A 14,614-nucleotide genomic window follows, 5' to 3' on the forward strand; every position below is an offset into this window, starting at 1 on the left:
CGAAAAAGGATTAAATCTCCATCAATATCAATTGACAGGGAATTCTTACCAGTTTGCCGGCCTCTAGGGGATTGCCTATATCACATTTGAGCGTATGATTGTTGGCAGCAGTTGGCGCCGAACAGGTAACGGGCGTATCAGGATTCTCATCCAATTGATGCAGTTTACGGAATTCCAAATCGCGCGGCGTTACCATATAGAAGGCCGCCTCAAAGGCATCCTCATTATTGTTAGTGATCATTACCTCGATGGTCAGAGGTTCGGGTGAACCAAACAAATATTTATCGACAGTCCTGAAATTAAATTAAATGAATCGAGGATGGTTCTATCTAGAATCTATCCTTGACAAGAAGGACTTTCGAAACACTCACTTGATTTCCAATTTTAGATCCGGTTCACAAATGTTATCCAGTCCACAATTCTTTTGGATATTGATGGCATCCCTTAGGACAATCTCACGATTCTGATCGATCACTGGCTCCAGAGCCTCCCGCTTGCGTCTAACCAAAGTCTGTTGTGGGTACAAGTTGCTGCGCAAGTTGTAACGTGCCTCCACTTCCAAGGGGGTTAGCTTATCCTGCACCTTATCCACCAGGTAGACCGTCTCATTGAGACAATATGTTTGGCCATAATTCAGACTGATGGTTTGATTGCGAATATTTTTGCCCTCGTCGCGCAGGAAGAACATGCGAGGATTGCGCGTCTTTTTGGCATCCAGAAGCCAGGAGACATCAAAGATCAACTGATTGGGCAATTTGCGACCTGTATAACTCCAGCAGGTGGTCAACAACATGCAGGGGACCATCTTGTGATCACGCTGCAATTGACACTTGCGATCATCGAGACTGATCAGTTTCGAGGGACTGGCAAAAGTGGTCTCAGCATTCACAGCCGCCACGGGGCGAGCTTTGAATATGAAGACCTGATCGGAGGCATAGGCACCGACAGCCAAATCGGGATACGTATTGCCATCCATATCGACACCGCCAGAGAGGGCAAAGCCAAAGGTGCGCGGATAGGGGGCACCTTCTACCAGATCCTCGGCCATAATGACCTGTGATGGTTTCGCCAATGGGCCATTCGCCGAGCCATGGAACAGATAGACCACACCTCGACCCTCCGGACCATCGTAGGGAGCACCCACTGCAAAATCTCCATAGCCATCGCCATTGACATCACCCAGTGTGGTCAGGGCCAGACCGAAACGTCCTTTCGTATTGAAACCATCGCGTATATGCTCGGTGGTATACCTTTCCGATGGAGTCGATCCTCCCTGCAGCAGAATGTAGACACGTCCCACATCATATTTACCCTCGACATTATTCGGTTCTGTGTACATTGGTGCGCCAATGATCAGATCGTCGAGACCATCGCCGTCCACATCGCTGGTGGCCAGGGAATAGCCAAAGTATTCACCAATCTGCCGGCCCGATATATTGAATATATTCGCCATATTCCAACGATTAACAACAATTTTGCCCAGCAAATTGGCGCCTCTTGGCATTCCGATGGCCACATCTTCCGTCCGATCGGCATCAAAATCACCCGTAATCATTGAATAACCCAAATACGAATCATCGTAGGCCGATGAACTCTCCGGGGTGGAGAACACTTGATTCTCGGGCTTTGTCACATCCTGAGAACTGGCTTGACCTGTCAATATGCAAGAGATCATTTTTCGTTAGCGGTTAAATTTGAAAATGCATTTCGAGTCTCTTTATTCTTTTTTTTGGTTTTGCTTGAAATGGGTGAGTGTGTAACTAACTAAATTCATGCTAGACAATGACAACATCAATTAAGCATTAACAATAAGTACATAGATATTTATATATATAAATAGGCTACAACAACAACAACAACAAGCTACTACAACATTTATGTAAACAATTATGTGATAGATATGTGTACGAGAATTTCCATTTCCATTTGCTAGTCATGCTAATCACATGCGGCACATTTAATTTGACTTATTTATGTTGGGATTAGTAGTAAATTAGCCATACAGCAAGTACCCAAACCAAAGAGTTAGTACACAAACCCATTTTGCTGTCGGTTAACAAATAGGCTAAGCAGATACATGAACCATAGTTTCTTGTTTCTTTTCTTTTGGCATTGTCCTTTTCGTGATTAAAAAAAGAATCCAAAATCAATACCTTTTGCAATACATACGGATTTGAGTAAACAAATATTTAAATTCCAAGGATATTTCAGTGAACTCGCCTTTTAGAAATTTAAGCAATATTTTTAAAGGGATATTTAATATATCAATCTAAAGCATACATATTAATCATTATCCTTAAATCCTTTTAAGCCTTGAAAACATTACAAAAAGTTCTTTTCTAACTTTGGCTGCATCGAAGATCAAGGGAATATTATGTGTAGTTGAGTTATATATTCAAGAGATAAGATATTTGATAGGACTTTTCTATATTCCTCAGTAATCTTGGCTTAAACAGATGTTTCTTCAGTTTCCACAGCAGTTATATATGTGAATGACTCATTTGAACGAATTATTCGGAATTGGGCCTTAAAAAGCTTTCATACAATGCCTCTTTTCAGTGGCTTTTGAAATGAGAAAGTGAAGTTAGAACCTATTGATAGATAGATGGACAGACGAACATGGCTATATTGACTTGTCTTCTGATATTAATTAAGAATATATAAGGTGTCAGAAGCATCTCTTTCTCTAATGCTACAAAAAATCTAACTCCTCTTCAGTAGGAGTTTTTCATAACTTAAGTTTCTAACTAACTAACTAACCATTACTATTTGTTGCCTAAATTTACATTACACATATTGCAAAATAATTGAACTCTTTTGATTGGATTCTTTTTCAAGCAAAGGTTATGCCATAGAGATTACAAATAGTTGTCAATATAGTAGATATATTATAGATTGTATTTTAATTATAAGTTAGACTTAATATGGGTAAATCATTTCGTTGACTTCGATGATGATAATGTTGATGACTTAGTCTAGACAACAACCAGAGCGGCATTGGCAACAGCAGCAGCAAGAGCAGGACTTTTTGGTCCTTTTTGTTTTTTGTTCTCTATGGGAGGAGGACACGTTTTTCTGTGTGATTATCCAAGCCCAGAGGCCATTTTATTTTTTGTTAGCTAAGCATAAATGGCATATAGTATAATATATAGTAGATCTATGTAGCAATGGGCAATGTTTTTTTGTTTTATGTTTAACAATTTGAATGAGTTTTGAGTTGTTTTATGTACTAGATGGTTTTTATTTTCAGTTTTATCAGACACCATTATGGAGAGCGAGTTTTTCGGTCTTTTGTACAAATGTATTATTTGTTTTTGGTTGTTTTCTTAGACACTTTTCATGTATTAAAATTAAGTAGGTATTTGGTTTTTTTTTTTTTTTTTTGTCATTTGAGGCGTTTGAGGTGAGAAGCGTATTTGGTTTTTGGTTTTGTTTTGTTTTTATTACCTCCAGTGCCGAAGGGCTGATAAAAAGGCGGCTTATATGGAAACGAGGCATCGGGCGGTATTGAATAGGTTTCTCCTTTTAATTCAGTATTTCAGTGTTTATATTTTTGTTGGTATTAAAAGAAGTAAGTTGTTTTATAGGATAGTGATGAGGATTTTGGATTTTGGTTGGTTGATTGGGTTGATTGGTTGAGCAACAGACACAGTTTCGGTACAGAATGTATACGTTGTTTATATGATATTTGATTTCGATTCGTTTCGTTTTTCGGTACAAAATTGCATGCATTTTGCGCCAAATGAACGAAACAGAGTAATAGATAGAAATTTAATTAGAGAGAACGAGAGAGAGAGAGAGAGAGAGAGAGAAAGAGAGAGAATACATAATTTTAGATTAATCAAATATGAGACAACAACAAACTAAAGAAATTCAAAAATTGATACTTTTCATTAAAAAAAAAAACAAAAAAAAGAAATGTTTATGGGACAACTTGTTAAACGGTACAGGTACAGTTACTGGTACAGGTACAGTTAACATATGTATTACAGTTACATGTAAGTTATATATATGTATTATAGAATAATATGTGGTAAGTTAATATATATATAATATAATTACGAATACAATAGATACAACTAAAGAGTTACATTACGTTTTAACCATTTCTGCTGTCGAGTTGGTTGTTTGTTTTTTTTTTTGGGTGGATTAGAATGAATTGGTAATTAATTTTGAATATATATTTTTATTTTGTTTTTGGTATTTCCATTTTGTGGTTAGAAGCGACAACATGGCGACACGGGTAAGCCAAATTAAGTTAAAGAAATTGTTGGAGGTTTTTTTTTTATTTTTAATTTACTTTGGGTGAAAACAACTCGACAACACATATACACACGCACGATAGAAAAATTTAAGTTTTAAGTTACAAAATAAGTATTCTAAACATATTTCAAAGTTCTAGTTGGTGTCTCTAATCCCAGGGTTTAGCTTAAGAGACAAGGCAAGGGAGTGGCTAATGACGAATGGTGAATGGGGGAGGGTTGGGAATCAAAAGATTCCTACTTTATACATTGATTTCTGAACTGTATGAATGTAGGTTTGTCTGTGGATCACTTTACACATAAATTATATAAATTTGGTAGTAGTCAAAACAAAGAAATTAGTTATACTTGGTGACAAATTTAAGAAAATTCCATTAGAAAATTTCTCATCATTTCATTCTCCATAGATCTGCCATTGTTTAGAATTCTCTCTAAGAGTGTTATTTGAACAATTTTTTGACGCCAATCGACACCTTGCCTTATCTTTTAGCTTTAGGATCGTATATAATACTATATATGTATGTATGTATGGATATCTAAAACTAACTGTAATTTAGGCTAAAGAGGTCTAAGAAAATTTAACTAGGAACTAAATAATACAAAATGCCACATGCACTAACTAAACAAGGCAAATTATAATATATATACGGTTTTCCGGTTTGGGCTAGGGACATTCGATTGAGATGATCCAAAAATTTTACCTCTTAAACTCTAAATTTGTGTTTTTTTTTTTTTTTTGATGTTAGGTACTTTTTTGTTTTGGTAAAATGTTTTTAAGACAATACAAGACATAAAACTAGCCTAGATAAGATACAAATTATTATTTTGTGGGAGGGGGAATATTATAACTCTCTCTAGGTTAAAGGACTAGACAGTGGACAATTTGGAACTGAATAAAAAACAAAGAAAAGGAGCGGAAGGAATTCTAGCTAAAAGTAAAGTACAAGGATCAAAACTTGACAAAGGGGATAACCAAAAATTTAAAGTAAAAAAAAACAATCTACAAGAAGGACGACTTAAAGTTCTAGCTAAGGATAAGTAAATAGCTTTATTTCAATGGTTTTCGAAGGACAATACATACATACTATAAAGGGGAAGTGGAAAGGTAACACTATTAAACTCATTTCGAAATAATTTCTGATCTAGGATAGAATGTGGGAAAAACGTGCACTTACCTTGCCAATACCAGCTGCCAGGTGCGCCAATGAATAAACGCGATCCATTCTGTAGAGAGAGAGAGACATATATACGTTTATAAGTAACCCATAAGAAATGTTCAAATTGTGAATGCAAATGTTATGCCACGATCCCACAACAAGGTGCCAACTAAACGTGCCCACGCCGAGTCCACCAACAAGGAAAAAAGCCAAAACCACCAACCAAAATCGGTAAACAGTTTGGGCCAAGATGTCGACTTGTAGACACCCTGTAGACAAAATTTATTTGAAACCTATTTAGAGTTTGGCTTATGCCGAGTTTGGCTTATGCCCCACTGTCCTTTGAATACAGGGTAAGAACATGGAATGCACAAAACAACTCAATGCAAGAGAACAAGATGATAAGGACGGACGGATATAGAAAGAAAACTAAAAATCTTTGAAAAACGAAGCATTTAATGCTCTCTAGATCTGAAGATATTTCAAAATTCAGTTCTTTAGACTATAATGACAACTGATAAATGAGTAAATCTACTAGAATTTGCCGCATTGAGACGAAATTATAGACTCATTTTGTGGATTCGTGGAATTTGTTTATTTGCATATACTTACACTATTGATTGCCGCACTGAAACCAGCCTGACACGAGCCTTGTCGATGATAGCCCCAGTTGTCTGAAAAGAGATACAAAATAGTTTAGTGGGGGAGAGAGAGAGAGAGAGATAGAAGACGAAATGTAGTTGTATTATGCATTTGTAATTTCATCATCATAAATGTTGTTTGCACAAGCCCCGAATCAATGAGCCAGGATCGACAATCGACAATCAGCAATCGACTATTGAGTCAGTTAGCCCTTTGGGGATGTGGCAAATAAATTGCAAATAATTACCACAGCAATGCAATAAATTGCACTGTGATTTGTCAGTCGGTCGTCTGACTGAGTGAAATGACGACAACGACAACGACAACGACGACGACGACGAACTGGCCAGGCCAGGCCAGATGATGTTGATGTGGAAGTAAACATAAAAGGATTAGAGCGCTCCTTGGGGGCAACAACAACTGCCAAGTGCCAAGACAACCGATGGACATTGAAATGTACAAAACAACAAAACGAATACAATACAAACAAAAAGACACAGAGAGAGCGAGATAGATAGAGAGAGAGAGCCAGAGGAGATCCCAAAACCCAACCACATCCCCAACATCCTTTTGTTTGGCACCGCCTTTTGTCCGGCTACAAAACAAAACACCAAAAGAAAAAAAAATCACGCAATGCCCCCGCGGCAACAGCAACAACCAACAGCAGCAGCAGCAGCAGCAGCAGCAACATGTCGCCTGCCTCTCGAGTTGTACAAAATCAACAGCCAGATCGTGCGTTTGATCAAATTAAACGATAACAATTTGTCTCCGAAGTGTTTCAATTTGAGCGCAGAGCAAAAAAACAACAACAACAACAAAAAGTAACCAAACCAAAACAAGAAGTACCTACGCCAAGCAAGCAACCAGCAACATGTTGCTGACGCTCTTGCGACGGCAGCAATCGCCTCGTCTTGGCTCGCATAAGTCAACTCTTTTTGGTTTTTTCTTAAAGGTTTTCGCAGATTACTTCATGGGCGTCCCAACAAAGGGGTAGCTAAGCTTTCTAGCTTTCTGCTAATACATGTTAAGAAAGCTATCACAATTTCTGTCTAATTTAAATGTCTAAAAGAGTTTGGGATTTCAGTTTCTTGCAAATCGTTTTCAACTGAATATTTGTTGATATTTCTGCGCCCCCTTTGAGACTACGTCTCTGATTGTTATTGAAGTAATTCCCATAATAAAATCGCCCCCGTCTTGAATTACAATTAGGTATTGAAGCAAGGGCACTTGCGAACTCAAACTTCAGCTCGGACTTGGACTTGGACTCGGACTCGGACTCTGATTCGGACTTGAGCGTGGTATCTTTTTTTTTTTTTTTTATTTCTTTACTTTTGCTTGGCTTTTGTTGTATTTTTTACTATACCCTTTTCTTTCTGTTGTAGTTGTTGTTCTACCTCGCTTGTCGATGCGTCCATTTCTCATTCGTCTTAACTATTAGTTTGGCATTTTGTGCGTTAAGTTGGTATTTATTGCTTTCAGTGATGTCGGAATGTACGCTGGGCCAGATGAGTTGATGTTGCTACCGCAGTTGCTGCTGTTGCTGCTGTTGCTGTCGATGTTGCTGCTAATCATTTCACAACAACAGCAACATTAATAACACAATGGGCCTAACCCCAAAAGGGGAATCTGGTCAGGGACTGGTAAATGCGTTTAGAATCATTAAATTGCTTTGCCCCCCGCGCTCGAATCGATTTCTTGATTTCATTTCGGTCTAACTGAAGATTGAGCAATCGCTGATGGACACATTTTGTTAAATGAATTGGAGTTGTTTGGAGGAAATATCAAAGAAGTTGTTCTTGAAATTCAATTCGGATGAAATCGATTTTTACTAATAAATGAAACTCGTGAACTTCATTTTGATTCTTGAATTTCACTCCACAAATTCTGCTCACATCATTATTGGACATGAAATAAACTTTATATGAAACTAGACTACATCTGAGTAATTAACCAAATATTGACTATTTGGCCAGCTGTATATAAATACTTATATCTATTCTATACTATATATATTTGATTGTACATTCCCCTTTAGATTGTGTATACGCTGTTTGTTAGCATCTGCTAGGCAATGCTAAAAATACTCTCACCTTAGGCAAAACTCGTGAAAGATTCATGAATGAGAATGGGAAAGGAGAACCAAACAGGAGCAGAAGGTAGAGTGGTGGAATATGGTGCCACACATGTGTGCCTTGTCCAGCATGTGAGTTCGTTGGATCTAAATATATACACACTCCCGCACACATACATATGTATGGTAGGTATATATGTATGCCCAAATCTACTTCATCTGTATGTGGACTATATTGGGTGAAAGTGACTAAGGAAAAGAAAACATTTGTCAGGCAAATGGTCTGGCCCCTGGCCTCTAGTTTCTATCGTAGATCACAAAAGCAAATCTATCTAAATACGTATATATACAAATGGGCAATGGATTCAGAACACTGGAATGCGTGTTCTTAGGGCAAATAAACGCCCATAAATGTTTCATCAGGAGGAAAAATGTAGGTGAAGCATATATACAAGCATTCGCTCCACCCACACCCAATTCTTCACACTAATAGCCCTAATTTCCCCCAAAATTTTACGTTTTCTTGTTCATCATCTTTTTCGTACTTCTTGTCATACGACACCAATCCCCCACACCGATGAAAAAAAAAGACCCTCTGACAGTTTGAGTTCTGCATTTTGGCGTTTCAAGGGATTCCCTCGACATTACTCAAATTACCTTGAAACGTTAAAGAAACGCACTTAAATCACATACACACCAAATTGTGGCTTAATCTCACTTACTTGTACGACATGGTGATATCTCATGGAATTGCTTGAAATTGTGCGAGGCAAAGCAGGTGCCCACTGGATCATAGCGCAGCGCCCTCGATGGCGTCATTGTATGGAACACATAACGCGGTGCACAGGCCTGCAAGTAAAAAAGAGAAAAACACACAAAATGAAGGAGAAATAATATACATTCAACCAAAAAAAGACAGGCATGGAAATTATTTTTGGGTTAAAGATGTGAAACAATGGCCAGGGCCAAGTTGTTTGCCGCTGTTGTTGCCAACTTCGATGGATCGCGGCGCACACAAACCAAACCAAAAATGGTCACATCGAATTACTCCAACAGATACGACCGAAACAGTGGTTCAGAGAACTTTAGTTGGGTGATCAATTTCAGTAGTCTATAAGAGGTCTATAATATGAAGTTAAAGCTTGAAGAAACAACTCGCAAATTAATTTAGTTTATATACAATCTGGCAACTCCATGGCAACAGTAAGCGATCTACATGAAGAAGAAGAAGAATGGAAGATCCAAACAGAATGATCGATTGAAGTAGATCCATGTGAAATAGAATTTCAATCAGATCAGTTCTTATTATCGGATAGGACTACTTTAAACGTTTTTGTTTTTCAAACTTAGATCATCTAGATCTTATATTTCATATCTACTCGTATTTTTCTATTTTCCCTCTATTGACTACTTGAACTGATCGTCAATACATTAATTTGGCAATATAAACAATAGAACCTTTTCCACAGTAGCCACATCATAGTGTATTTATACAGATATATTGTCTATATAGATAGATATATACATATATATATATGTATGTATATGCGTGTATATAGTTTTATAATGTATAAATGGCCTGGCAGTTGGACATAAAACACGCACGAGTCAGGCCGCCTTCTGCCTACAATGCCAAATATGGTTATCCAAGCCCAAACCCAAGACCAGGCCCCAGACTCCCAGCTTCAGCTTTAGCTTTAGTGCCAACTGCAGCTTGAGGCAGTTGCCGGCATTGCAACTATCTATGTGTGTGTGTGTGTGTTTCGAGGAGAGATCTCTTAGGCATGACTGGAGTTGGCTGGTTGGCATTGTGTCTCTGTCTCTACATTGCCTTCACTGCAATTACTTTTACAAATTTATACATATTGTGCCTTTTATGGCCAGAAGTGCCTCTCCTCTTGGGCTCTGACATAAACTCAAAATGACGCGCTATCGCCAAAAATGCATGCTGATCGCCGTGCCACAACCAAGGAGAGATGTTTTGGGGGAGCGGGAATGGAAAGCCATTCAAATGGCTCCCATTGAATCACAAATCTATGCGTTATTATGCAAGCGCTGAAATCACAACAGACCGTCAAAAAAATAATAAAAAAAAAAATACCGAAAATCCGCCTCGCCGCTGGACGCTTGAAACAATTCAATTGAATTCACAATCTTGGAGAAAAAACTAAACCATTGTCCAATGAAAAAAAAGGCTCCACCAGGATGGATGAATACATGATAGAGGAAGGGGGGGATGCCAGGCAATAAGTTAATAGCCTTTTCCTATTAAAAACTTTATTATCAGTTAAGAGCTTTCCCCCACTTCCTTTTCCCCTCTCTCTTTCTTTATCCTCACTCCGGGGATTCAGATATGCAAATGCACCAGAAAGAAGCCAGAGCACAAACAAACAGATAGAGAATCAACCTGAGAAATAGAATAGAATTGGAATAGAAACCAACAATTCAAAGGAAGGTTAACTATGAATTCTTCTAAAGAATTTGATCGGTCACTCAAGTACAATGAGAAAGAAGAGAAGTGAATTGTTTTGATTTACTTGAAAGTTAACTAAAGAATTCAAAAAATGGCAACTCAATTTCCTAATCAATTTATGTTATTGTTATTACAGAGAGAGAGAGAGAGAGAGTTCATTATCCTCCAATTGTAAACTTTTGCCATTACAAAAATGTGAATTACAAATTTGTTTTTCTTTCTCTGCTCTGTTGCAATTTACTGCCAATTTATATTGACCATTAAAGGTGTTCCAGTTATGCAATCTAATTAAAATTAGGCAAAAGAAAGATGCACATAGAATAGAAGAATAACTTAAACTGAAGGCTAAATTTTAAAATGCCTTGAGTTTGTTAAATTAAATACGGTTTAAGATTTGAATCCCGACTTTGGAATTTAGACTTCTGAATATAAATAAAGCCCTCCATTTGGCATCGTTGAAATTGAAGAGAAGGTCAACTGAGGTGTTAAGTGAACATTAGTGAGAGAGATTATACTATATAGAAGAAATAGGTTAAAAAAGGAGATAACTATTTTCTTATTCTACCATCCTTTTTATTTGCAAAAAGATAGACTTGAAGACAAAGTAACTAAATGTCTATGATTTGGCTATAAATTTAGACATAAGCCAACTGCTGACTCAAAGACCGCAAGGCCTTGGCTAACTTGATTTTGGCCTGAATATCCATAAACATATTGTTCTTGGTTAATCAGCCTATATAAGACAAAAAGACAAATATAAAAACCATATTGGAATGTCAATAAACCTTTTATGCCACAAACTTTTTCATTCTTAAGGCAGAGAGTAAGTTGAGCGAAATGAAAATATATTATTTAGGAAGATCTGTCGCAAATTTTGTTGGCCATCTTTTTAACATCTTCGTTTTTTTTTTTTTTTTTGTGAGGGGGTGAGGGGTTTTTTGGTGACCGAAATTGTTTTGTCGTGTTCTTGAAATTTGGGCTTAACGTTTCTCTTTGAATTTTTATTTTTGCTTTTTGGTTCCCCCCCAATTTTGGACGACAGCAAAACATATTTTTGAATGATTTTGTTGTGTGTGTGTGTGTGGAGTGTGTGCTTTTTGGGTTAGTTGTTCTTTCTTTCGTTTGTTTGTTTGGTTTTTTGTTTGCAGCCTTGTTTGGCAGACAGCGCATACCAAAACGCCAACGATAAATTTTTGAGACATTAAACTGCACTTTTGCAGACGCCGTCAACGAGTTGCCAAGTTGCCCCCATCCTGAATGGCAACAAGTAACTGCACCAACAACAACAACTAAAGTCAAAAGTCAACACGTTTGACATGGTCGACATGCAGACGTTACCATTGCGAATGCTAAAGAATCGGCCTCGGGCCAGGCCATGCTAGGCCAGGCCAGGCTGGGCCAGTCCAGATGCAGATGGTAGAAGTCTATGCCTCCATCCACATCACCGCCAGCATCTCTCTGTTGTGTGTGTGTGTGCCTTGTCCATATTTGAGTTCAGTTCAATAGCTCGCTCTCCGGCAATTTCACAGATCGTGTCGATGATCATGTCGCAATCGCAACAACAAACAAAAACACACACAAAATAAAAACGAAACGAGACCCCACGACAAGCTTTGGCACATGCCCCCAGAGTAATGCAATAGAAAGGCAAAGCCAAGTGGAAGAAGAACCTATCCACAAGGACTGAGATCCATCCATACACAGGCACACAAACACAGACAGACAGGCAGACAGATGATGATGTTCAGGAACTACAATGACCTTGCCTAAATCAAACTTTAACTTAGCTTCACCTTACCAAAGGAACTGTTGCAAACAAAGCTTTAGAACTGATAGAGTACACGGACATAGCGATATTTATTACAATCTCTTCACCTACTGAGGTGAATATATACTATACTACTATTGGATCCTTTGCATGCATTGTTAAAATCGCTAACTTATTGCAAATCTGATGAAAGATACAACTTCATTCTGCCTATTGATTGTATTATCTTTCTCTCTCTCTATTTCTCTCTATTACCTTCAAGGGTAAATTGATACCTAATCTAATTTACTTTCAAGTTTTATCTGCAATCAACTTGTCCTTCTTGCACAGCTATTAACCTTTTTTTTTTTGGATTATAAAACTGTGTGCCACGACCACACAAAGAACGTAATGCCATCAGTTTGATTTCTCAACTTAATGTCTTGTTAATGCACTAAAAAGGAGAAGGAGACGGAAGAGGGAGATGGAGATGGAGATGGAGAGCGAGAGGAAGAGGGACTTTCATTTTCAGCTGACCTACTGACTGACTTTTTATATACACACATTGAATGAATGAATGGCATCATCATCACCATCACCATCACCATCATCGTCATTGATATAATCATCAGCTGTGGAGAAGCTCGTTAAATGTCAAATCGCATTGAAAGTGCAAGCTGGTAAGCAGGCAGACAGACAGACAGACAGACAGACAAGCCACCGCGCCAGGTGACGGCAGATCAGAACAGGTGGGCGTCATCGCGACATGGAGTCAACTGAAACTGACACTGACATTTTCTTTGAAATTCAGAGAGAGAAAGAGACAGCCGAGGAAGGGGTAGGAAGTGATGTAGATTTTGTTTATCCCCCCCCCACCAACAAAAGCCGCTATGTCAGTGGGTGTTGGGTCTCTTTGAGTTTCCAATGCGTTTTCATTTTAACGGATTTTGTCATCTTTTGTGGTTGAAGATTGCGTCAAGTAAACCGCACAACAAAACTAAAACAAAAAAAAAAAAAAAAAAAAAGAAATCGGTATACATTCACATAGATTACTTCTTGGTGGCGGTGGTTGGGCTTCTTCTTCTTCGTCTTCTACTACTACGTTAAGGTGTGCCCCGGTTTTTTGTGTGGTTAATTGCGTTAGCGTTGGCGTTGCCCGCCGACCACCCACAATCAATGACGATGGATTAGAACGGAGTGGGAGGAAGGAAGAGAGCATAAACATTTGATTTTCACTTTAGTTCTCAATTAACTTTGATTTGGCCCATTTGATATGGCGGAGGGATGGCAAAAAAGGTGCAGAACAACCGTTAAATGTTGATGGCCAGTACGTCGATTGTGTATGGTGCCATTGCTGCTCTTGGCCCTATTGAACCTGCTGTCCAGGTCACTTCCGCCACGCGCTTTTTTGTTTGAGCTGACCTGGCTGGCCTTCAAATGACCATTAACAGGCGTTCATCGATTTTGTGTAACGCCAAGTGCGCCAAATACAATAAAAGAAGAACAACAACAAAAAATGGGAGCATCAGGAGTCAGTGGAAGACTACATCATCGGCAAACCGGTATGTCATATTTTAGATGTCCTTGGCGTATATTTAGTTCTTTTCAAGCTTTTTAAACGTTCAAAGTAATGAAAAATTAACCCCCTTTGAAATTTTTAACTTGGTTTATCGATTACTAGTTTGACTATCGTAACACTATCATCACTAGCAACAAACACACAATCTGTGATTGAAAAAAGAAAGCAATTCTATACAAAATGAACTTCATCTCTGTCATCCTAAAAAGTGTAATTTGATAGATAGGTTTGCCCTTAAAAGTAGGCAATTGTATCAATTCATAATCTTTGTATTGTACTTACCACAACCAAATCATTATCACGTCCTGTGACCACTGTAGCTCCTAGCCATTGATAGGATTTACGATCGATAGTCTCGCCTTGAGTATTTTTGTTGTTACCTTTTGAAAGGAGAAGATGAAAGAGATTGATTAAATGAAAGAAAACACATTCGTCAATTTGCATAAAACCAAGAAGAGAAGCAACTAAGAAAGAGACAGAGAATACAGCAAACTCTAAATTGAAACTTAAAATATAAGACGAACGACGAAGACAGATTTTAAATGTGCAACGGAAATCAACAATTTAGTTGAAATTAATGTAAATGTTTTTGCGTTTCTTCATCGTCATATATTTCTTTTGTGATAGGTGGTGCCTAAGAGAAAAGATAAAACCAAAAACAAAAAACAAGAGAATACAAAAGA

The 14,614-nt window shown here is 38.0% G+C and overlaps 1 protein-coding gene across 8 annotated transcripts in view; it reads right to left on the minus strand.

Moving 5' to 3' along the window:
* if (inflated) overlaps nucleotides 1-14,614 on the minus strand; it is a 32,921-nt gene that overhangs the window by 2,629 nt on the left and 15,678 nt on the right. For 7 of the 8 annotated variants that reach the window (XM_068285150.1, XM_068285149.1, XM_068285147.1 and 4 more), the window contains exons 4-10: nucleotides 14,214-14,311; nucleotides 8,855-8,981; nucleotides 6,032-6,093; nucleotides 5,438-5,486; nucleotides 3,448-3,522; nucleotides 372-1,653; nucleotides 50-293 (exon numbers count right to left, since the gene is read on the minus strand). In XM_068285150.1, coding sequence (XP_068141251.1) covers nucleotides 50-293; nucleotides 372-1,653; nucleotides 3,448-3,522; nucleotides 5,438-5,486; nucleotides 6,032-6,093; nucleotides 8,855-8,981; nucleotides 14,214-14,311 — 1,937 coding nt within the window. The remainder of the gene's footprint in view (nucleotides 1-49; nucleotides 294-371; nucleotides 1,654-3,447; nucleotides 3,523-5,437; nucleotides 5,487-6,031; nucleotides 6,094-8,854; nucleotides 8,982-14,213; nucleotides 14,312-14,614) is intronic. The other variant, XM_068285154.1, reaches the window with a different exon arrangement.

Source organism: Drosophila tropicalis, unplaced genomic scaffold (genome assembly GCF_018151085.1).
Source record: "Drosophila tropicalis isolate 14030-0801.00 unplaced genomic scaffold, ASM1815108v1 contig_4, whole genome shotgun sequence".
Lineage (NCBI taxonomy): Eukaryota > Metazoa > Arthropoda > Insecta > Diptera > Drosophilidae > Drosophila > Drosophila tropicalis.